The following is a 9836-nucleotide window of genomic DNA, read 5'->3' on the forward strand; positions in this document are numbered from 1 at the left end:
AAAATATAAAGCTTAGGGCGTAGTCCCACACACTGAGTCAATGCTCTTTCTTGGTGAGGAAAAACACAAGATGTCTCTTAAATTCTTCAAATATTAGCATGTTGTAGTTAGAAATGAAGGGTTCAGTGCTACATGTCTCACTGCATATCACTGCTTTTGGTACCTGTTGAAAATCAAGCTTTGGCTGTTTGGCAGAGGTTGAGTCGTAGGGTGGAGGATAGTTCTTTTTGGCCTCATGCTGTCTACCATCTGCCAGCTCTCCTTTCATGCAATAAAAATGAAAGTATTATTAATGTCTCCAGTCCTAAACATTGTAGATTACTTTGTTACTTTCATTCTACCTCGAAGGAACAGAAGTCATCTGATTGTAGTTCAGGGGAAAAAACACACCCTTAATTGATTGTTTTTCATCTCAGTGGATAATTGAAGAACCTTTGTAACACAATTAACAGCATTGGTTGTCTGATAGGTAACTGTAATGAGATTACAAAGTACAGCACTACAATTGTGAGTTACAGAAAAATGTAATGCGACTAGTAGCATGTTATTTTGTTTGCTGTGTTATACTCAGCACTTTTCATTAGAAGCATATCCCTATGTTCTTTCTCTTTACCTGGCTTTGTTACATCCACATATGTTTTTATATCTATGTCCACAAAAACAAATATCCACGATACAACAGTCTCTCCTTAACATGACATTGTAGATAAAATAACAAAATAATTGGATTTTGCTTTATTAATGCCTTTAAAATCAGTTGACATTAGTTGACATTATTTTCATTCTTCTGCGGGAAGATCATGTGTGGTAAAACTCACTCAGAAAAAAAGTAAGTTAAGAATGCATGATAGGCTTTTAGAAGAATCCATCCATCTTGATACGCGGCCTAGTCGCGGGGGCAGCAGCCTAAGCAGAGAAACCCAGACCTCCCTCTCCCCAGCCACCTACTCCAGCTTATCTGGGGTGTTATCAGTGTTATCTGGGGGAACACTTATCTGGGGGAACACGGAGGAGTTCCCAGCCAAGAGATACAATCTCTCCAGCATGTCCTGGGTCTGCCCTGGGGCCTCCTATTGGTAGGATATGCCCAGATCACCTCACCCAGGAGGCATCTTTATCAAATCCCTGAACCACCTCAACTGGCTCCTTTCGATGTGGAGCAGCAGTGACTCTACTCCTCCCACATGCCTCACCCTATCTCTAAGGGAGAGGCCAGTCACCCTTCGGAGGAAGCTCATTTCCGCCGCTCATATCCGCAGTCTCGTTCTTCCCACAGCTCGTGACCATAGGTGCAGCGTGCGCATCATTGCATCTCTCGATCTCCCGCTCCCTTTTCCCATCACTTGTGAGCAAGACCCCAAGATACTTAATTCTTAATTCTTCTGTTGGAAGAATTACCCAGCTAACTTCATTTGCTGAGAAGCACCCCAGGCATTAACATTTAGATATGTAAGTTGATAGGGGTGCTATTTAAAGGCTGGGGAAGCTTCCCTTCCTTTTGGGAGGCAATATAATTTCAAACACTGAAACACTTCATTAGTAAAATTACATTTTCTAGTAGTTGTGTTTCAAAAATAATTACAAATATAAAGTCATGCCGGCATCATGGATATCAAAATGGCTCTCCGGGTGTCTGATTCTTCTCTGGCGGAATGTAACCTGTCAAAGACCTGAAGGATGACTGAGACAAGCTGTAGACCAGTAACAAATGATCAAAGAACAAATAGCTTGTATCCTTGCACCAGTACCCCACTCCTAAATTATTGCCTGATCACTTAGAGCTTTTTTACAGGTTCACAAAGGTCTTTTTGAGTGCCTCAGAATAACTATAACTAATCTTAAATGTGTTACTAAACAATTTATTACTGCCCTAAACTGTGTCGAAAATATGACATGGTCTATAAAATTAGGCAATTATAGGAACCAAGCTAACTCAGAGAAAGAACTCTAAATGGATGAATAGTCAGAGTCACTGAACTCGTACTCTCTCCTGGCATTTCCATAATAGAATGAATTGTTTTTCACTCTCTTTCCTTCTCACCTTATTTTATCTCTTTGTTGCTCACTCTCCCACACAGACTCTCAAAATCTCCCTCTCCTTTTTTTGCGCCTTAATACTCGCTCACTTTTTTCCCTAAGCTCATCCTACTCTCTCTCTCTCTTCCACCCTTCACATTGTGTACCTCTCTCTCCCCCACCCCCTCCCTCTTGGGGCTTGAGTGGTCGTAACGTAAGCGCCAGTCATCTCTTATCATCGCCTCTGTGTTCCCTGAGCGCGCGGCAGTCCACATCTCTCCCTCTGTCTCTTCTTTTCTCTGTCCTCTTATCGCTTCTGTTTGTCTCTTTCTGCCTTTTCTTTGGATGGTACACTAATAAGGACTCAATGTCTGCCGTCATGTTTTGTGGCTTGAGAAGGGACGTTGGGGCAAACAGTGTCGGTGAGTGTGGAAGAGGGAAAATTATTTGATTGAGCGTTCAACAGTTTTGCAATTTGTATTCTTCGTTATTTATTTATCGGTGGCATTGTTGTGCTGATCGAACTATAGTTCCCAGGAATTGCCTCCCATTCAATAATTCCATGATGCATCCTGTTGTTTGGGAATTCGTATAATAAAAACAGTTTTCTGTAGGTGGCGCTCTTTTCTGTGTTCAGCTTTGTTCATGTTTTCTATTGATATAGTTTTTTTGTGTGTTTTCTTTTCTATTTATTTATTCTCAATTCAAACAACAATGCTTGTCACATTTGATAGGAGTGTTTCTTTTTTTTTCTTTTCTTATTTTCTATGGTCACCGTTTTCTTGTCTCAGATTTATGCTTTTGTATTAGGTGTTGTGGTATTCTCACCGTGAATGGAAGATTGTGCAAAATTGGACTCCTTTGGTGAAAAACCATGATTGTTATTGTCAGGACTACTTTGTGAATTCAGGTATACCATATTAAACGATCATGTTCATATATACTGTTTGATGCAGAGCAAAGATAAGTTCTTCATCATGGTTAATATGTGTTAACCATAGACTGTATAATAAGATGGCTGTAGCTACGGTGACATCACCTGCTGTTTTGTGAAGTATCATTTTAAAGTCTTATGCATAGGACTTATTGAATCTGATTTGACCACATTTGGAGAAGCGGTTGGAGCCAGGAAGGTATCTGTGAACACTACCATTGGTTAACTAGCTTGACTGTTAGGGTCCATAACGTAGTCCATAACTCTCTGCCATATTGAATTAATCCAACGGGATGCATTATAGTGAAAAATAAGCTTCAAACTAAAAAAAAACAAAACAATTTGAACAGGTGCAACTGAGCCCCTTTGTTAAGGTATCCCTAAAAACAATCAGTGTACATAGACCCAAAATATGCATTTTTTTTGGAGTTAGCATGACTTTGAAACTGATATATTATCAATTTTTAAACTAACATATTTCAACTAAACTGACTTAACCAAGCCAAGTATTTTGCGTTGCCTAAACCAAACTAAGTAGGTTTCATTGCTTAAACTTAAGTAGTTTCATTAAAATAAATAAATAAAAGATCCCAATGAGATATGTGACTCAAACTCCTGTCTGCCAGTCCATCCTGTTTATATACTGTATGTGCACTTTTTTGTCCTTTAAGGTGGAAACGTTTGGATAAGTGAAGATGCATCAACATCTATTGTATGAGGTCAGGTTCATGCCCAGGAAATAAAAACAACAACAATAAAGCAAATGCATCGATGCATATTTTTTTTTAACTATTTCTCCAATTCATGGTCATAGGTCCTATCACAGTTGTCATGAGCAAGAGGCAGGATGCATCCATGAGTCTACTGCAGCACGAACAGATCAGACAACTATTTATGCCCATATTCATACCCACAGTCACCAATTGATCACCACTTAATCAGCAATAGAACACTTTTGCACATTACTGGTGCTACATCACAAAGTGGTATAAATGCTTTTGGAAAAAGTATCATATTGTTTTATAAGATTATGTGCTATTGATTCAATTTGAAGTATTCCACATGGTGTCATAGCCAAGAAACAAAACTATCAACCATGATATCAGCATAACACATTTCTGATTCTATTCCTCTACAACATACAGTACATTAGTGTAGTAAAGTTAACGAGATGCATCAGGAGTATTAATAAGGTGAGCACCATCCTATTTCATGCACGAATGAACATAGTGGGAGATATATTCTGTGAAATGGCCTCAGAGACTAACCAAGATGATAACAATGTAGTGAGACTCACAAAGCTGCTTTTATTTCTTTTAGTTTTATGTAGATACAGACAGAGGTTCCGTATTTCACTGCATGCTTTGAGTTATTGCTGTAATTTAGATTCATTATTACAGAAGATTAAAACAGAAAAGTTAAGTTCCCTAACACTGCATATTTTAAAAGACTGTGACAAAAAAAAAAAATTCTTTATTTTTTTAAGTAGTTTGATACTGTAGTTCTCATATGTCTCTTAGAATATGACCAAATAGACAGTTTTTCACTTTTTTTGCTGTTTGCACTGTGGGGCTGATTCAATCTCACCATTGCTGAAGGGATAAGAATATAAAGCAGAAATATACAATAAATGTATGATGAGAGCTTTATCACCATGTTGGCTTTCTGCTGACAGCTTGATTTGATCCTCCTTATTTTCTGAGCTGACCACACCGATAATTTAATATTCAGAGTGGACAAAGGTATAAACATTCTTCAGTTAAGGGGAGGTTAAGATGTGTGTCTTAAAAATGCATTAGTGAAAGTTAAAGTACTCTTTCAACTTCTTTATTCAAGTAAAGCTAAAAAAAAAAGAGTAGGATTGTTGACTACATTGTAAGTGGGAAACTCTGCCTCTACATCTAAAAATTTTAATATGTACAGTCAGGATTTGGTAAGTGTGGGAACCCCAAAATCAGAGTGGGGGGAAAATCACTTAAAAACAAGTCATAATAATTTCCATTGTGTGGATTTTGTATGCAGGCTGTGATGAGCCAACTTGTGCTGCTGCTCTAAAATTCACTGCTCTTTGGTATTTTCAACCTCTAAGCAGTATAAAGCATTTTGTAGGTAGAATTAAGTGAGCGAAGCATCATCATGTTAAAGGTCCAGTCATTCATTTTTTTGAGTTTATTTATTGGAAAGAAAAAAAAGAATATTGTCCACATAAATATATGGTGATTATTATGCAAGTACGTCTTCCAACAAATTGATGCATTTTCATGCACTTTGAATTAATCCATAAATATACAAAGGCCCCACCAGCCTTAATACAGTGGCTGAGATGGACAGTCCCATTTTTACTAATCATGTTTTATGTAGGGGAGGAAAGGAGGACTCAAAGGCATTTGTGTGCTGTGGAGTCAAATTTTAATTCATACCTGCACCTTCAGACTGAACATGTAAAGGATCATACTTATGTTTTAGACAGTTCAACTTGGAAAATAGATTATTCCCTTTGTGCTTGCTCCTCTTTTGTAGCACCAGAAATTTTATTCATTCTGGTCCATAATTATATGTTTTTGCCTTTAGTCTGCAATAAGGATCACCAAGGTTGTCTTCTAAGTTTTATTGTTCCTTCCATTTACATTCAAATCGAGTTGATATCCAGAAGGTATTCAGTCACATAAAATAATCAGTCTCCTCAAAAACTTAACAACCCATTTATGAAAACATGCGATATAAAAGTTAAAAAAAAATACACAAGTTACCTGAAAATTCTATTTAAGTACAATGAAAATATATGTGTACTTTGTTACTTCCCACCTCTGTTAATAGTGACAGTTGTGAGGCAGTGAGTATGTCAGAAATTATTATCAGCTTTGCATGTTGCATTCATATTTCTCTGTTGTTTCCTACAAACTGCATTTTGCTCAGCAAGTTGTAACTATACTCCTCTGGCAGGACATCTGTTCTCTGATTACAAGCATGACGATAATGCAGCTAAACAGAATGCAGACATGAGTGCTTAGTAGTAATCTGCAGTCACTGGCCTCTATTATTAAGTACACCTGTGCAACTATGAAGAGCATGATTAGACATTTGCATTAGATAATGCAAATATCAAGCCTGCCAATGACATGGAATTAACACATTTAGACATGTCGACATGGTCAGGTCGACTTGCTTAAGTTCAAACCAAGAATCAAAATGGGGAAGAACCGAGGCATGCAGAAAAGCATCTCTGTATGTACAAGATGGGAACCTTGAAGTAGATGCATTACAGCAGCACAAGACCACACCAACTGCCACTCCTGTCATCCAAGAACAGGAATCTAAGGCAACCGTTCCAGCAGTCTCACTGATGTTGGAGAACAGAAGACTGGAAACACAGTTTCCAGCTTTCTGCTAAAGCATTCAGATAATGAGGGGGATAATTTCTTGGTAAACAATGGGTCCTTTAGTATAATTTGAGGATTGTTTAAGCTTACCTGACTACCATTGACCATCTTTATGGGCACAGTGTGTCTCGTAATGGTCTCCACGGTCAAACTGAGCATTTTTGGGATGTGGTGGAACGGCAGTGTAATGTAAATACAGACCAAAATCTTTTGTTAGTCGTGCCAGTATAATGCTGAAAAAGGCTCTGGGATGTTTTTAGCACCTGGTCGAATCTATGCGACAAAGAATTAAGGCTATTTTGAAGGGGAAAAGGGCCCAACCCAGCACTAACAAGGTAGACTTAGTAAAGGGACTACTGAATGTATAATTGTTCAGACTGATCATTTGTAATTAATAACACTAATTATAAAAATAAAAATAGAAAACTGCTTTTGAATATTTTCAGCGACAGAACAGGACATTTCTTACTGTGTCTTTAACACATTATGTTCTCTTCCCTGTCATTTACATTTTTAGACAGTTAGATAATGCTCTTACCTCAAGCAGCTTACTCCAGGTGCATCATGGCAGCGTGCGCGGGGGATCAAACCATGTGACTAATTAATGACGGGACTGTCTTTCACATCACAACACCCAGTTATTTCTCATTTTCATCACTCTTCTCTTTCTCTTCCTTTGCCGGTCCTCTGATAAAACCAGCTCAACTTAGTTAACTGAACATCAGTTTGAATCTGCTACAGAGATGTGTTGGCACAAGAAACAAAACTGTAACTTCAAAGGTGTTTTTGACATCTTTTTCCTGCCCTACAACTGTCAAGCTGATTTCTCCTTGTGCCTGATTTTCTTCATCTGTGAGATTTTTCTATCTTTGTTGAAATCCAACAGTACTTTGTTTGTCATGTTTTTAGGGATGTTTGCCTCATATTATGGTGGATTTGGTGACATTTAATGTGTCTTATAGTTGAAATGCAAATCTCGTACAACAATGTATTTTTATGGCAATAATCAGATGACCAGGAATGATGTGGAGTGCATTTTTGCAGCGGTGTTTTTCAGAGTGTGTGGTGATAAAGCTTTTATAGCAGGAGTGTCAAATATAAGGCAGAATTGGCCTGGCAAAGACTCCAGTCCAGCCCACCAGATGGCACAGGAAAATACCAAAGGATGCATATAGATTTTAAACCTCTAACTATATTTTCACAAGTTTTACAGTTAGCTTTTCCTGTTGATAAAGACCATCGCCCTGTCAGCTCAACACAACAAGAAGTAAGGAGATGCCTGCTTGTAATTTCAGTAACTACAATAATCTTTAGTTGAGTCATGGAATTGCTTTTTACCATTTTCATGATGGTGTATAAAATCCTCCTTACTCAATAACTTAATATTTCTTTGCAATATCCAATATTCTCCACATTGCTGGAGGTACTAATGTTAAAATCTTACAATTTGGTTGGGAAATCAAAAGCAGTAAATTTAATTTTTGGACTTTCTTATCGTTACCCCTCCCCCCCCCCCCTCCCCCCCCCCCCCCTCACTGTCCCTCTCCCCCCTTCTCACCGTCTCTTCTCCCCTTTGGTTTTCTTTCTCTCCCTCTCTTTCTTTCATTCTTTCTCCCTGTCCTATCCCCCAGTCATGTCTGTCCCGTTTGTAGCAACTGAAAATAAAATAAATTCATAATTATAATAAAGGTCAATCAAATGGACCAATATGGCAAGGCCATGATGATCCACTTGGTAAAATAAATCCGCTTGGCATCTTTCTTGGCCTTAAGACAACAATTCTGATGGCTAAAGATCCAAACGGGACACAAAAAAAAAAAAAAAAAAAAAAAGAAGTAAGGAGATGCCTGCTTGTAATTTCAGTAACTACAATAATCTTTAGTTGAGTCAGGAATTGCTTTTTACCATTTTCATGATGGTGTATAAAATCCTCCTTACTCAATAACTTAATATTTCTTTGCAATATCCAATATTCTCCACATTGCTGGAGGTACTAATGTTAAAATCTTACAATTTGGTTGGGAAATCAAAAGCAGTAAATTTAATTTTTGGACTTTCTTATCGTTAAAAATTCCTATTTGTACAAATGGTAAATGGTAAATGGCCTCATTTGTATAGCGCTTTACTCAGTCCCTAAGGACCCCAAAGCGCTTTACACTACATTCAGTCATTCACCCATTCACACACACATTCACACACTGGCAATGGCAAGCTACATTGTAGCCACAGCTGCCCTGGGGCGCACTGACAGAGGCGAGGCTGCCGGACACTGGCGCCACCGGGCCCTCTGACCACCACCTGGAACTGAGTGGCTCAGTTTTTTACTATATAATATTTGCTTCAATTTTTTTTATTTCTACCTTGTTATATCTCCTGCCTTTCTAAGCTTTATTGTTAAATACCAATACCAGTAAAACTATCTGTCATGAGAATGCTAAACTTTCAATCTTGTGTCATTCAGAGCACATATTGTACATATTGGTTTTGATTTTAAGAATATGCTGATACATCTTTATTTGCAACACGTGTATCAGAATTGTCTGGCAGGCAGACAATGTTGTTCTGGATTTAATTTGTAAAACACCTGTATATTAATCATGTCACTAAAACCCACAGAGAAAAACTTCTGTATCACAGTGCCTGTGCTTAACAGTGAGACCATGATATAAACTAAACATTTCAGCAAAATATTCAGTATTTTTGTGTGGCATATTTTAATGCAGAAAAAAAATATAGCCTTCAGGTGAGAAGTGAAAGCCAGCCATTTCTCCTTTACATAGCTTATATCAGCTGTACTTCTTGAATTGATTTTCTTCATATCTTGAAGAAATGTCCTTTTTTCTTGCAATTGCAGATCTTAAAAACAAAAAATATCATTTTTTTGCCCTTATAGCACTGTTCTTGATGTCCTTAAAAAATATGTTTTGTTTCTGATGAGGCAAAAAAGAGAGGCTGTGAGCAGTGAAGCATTTTACTCTGGGAGAGTAAAACAATATTATAGGAACAAGTCAGTGAAGGTTCTCAGTCATCCAGGTCATCGTAGTCAAAGGAGCTTGCAAAGGAACAAATTATAGGAACAAATTATGTTATAGCAGTTTCGGTCATTATAATAAATAGAAATACCCAAAAAAGAACATCTTTTGGTTAACTGTCTATTTCAGATGGATGCTGTACTGATGAATATTCTGTGTCATCTGCTTTAGAAAGTTTGTCACAGATAAACTTTAGCAAGAGTTTAGCTTGGCAAGAAAGAGATAAAGAGGTGACACAGAGCGAGAGAGAGAGAGAGAGACATGAGACCATTAGAACTAAAGTGTTGATGAGACCCCTCTGCTGCACCCCTATTCTACCCTCCAACCAGATCCATACAGGCAGCAATTACCACAACAGACAAGCTATTAACCACCCTAATTACTGCTTGTTCCTTCCATAGACACTCAGTGTGTGGGTGAGACATCTACTCTGTGTGTGTGTGTGTGTGTGTGTGTGTGTGTGTGTGTGTGTGT

General features: G+C 37.9%; 1 protein-coding gene across 5 annotated transcripts in view; it reads left to right on the plus strand.

Annotated features, from left to right (window-relative positions):
• Positions 1-9836, plus strand: part of grip2b (glutamate receptor interacting protein 2b) — a 170359-nt gene that overhangs the window by 95827 nt on the left and 64696 nt on the right. Inside the window, exon 1 of one of the 5 annotated variants that reach the window (XM_042227028.1) lies at positions 924-2438. The exons of the other annotated variants lie outside the window; for them this stretch is intronic. Within the exon in view, the coding sequence (XP_042082962.1) occupies positions 2384-2438 (55 nt within the window). The 5' untranslated portion in view covers positions 924-2383. Of the gene's footprint in view, positions 1-923; positions 2439-9836 lie in introns of those variants that run through there. 5 annotated transcript variants of the gene reach the window in all.

The sequence above is a fragment of the Haplochromis burtoni genome, unplaced genomic scaffold (assembly GCF_018398535.1).
Source record: "Haplochromis burtoni strain Fernald_Lab_line unplaced genomic scaffold, NCSU_Asbu1 Contig_239, whole genome shotgun sequence".
Classification (NCBI taxonomy): Eukaryota; Metazoa; Chordata; class Actinopteri; order Cichliformes; family Cichlidae; genus Haplochromis; species Haplochromis burtoni.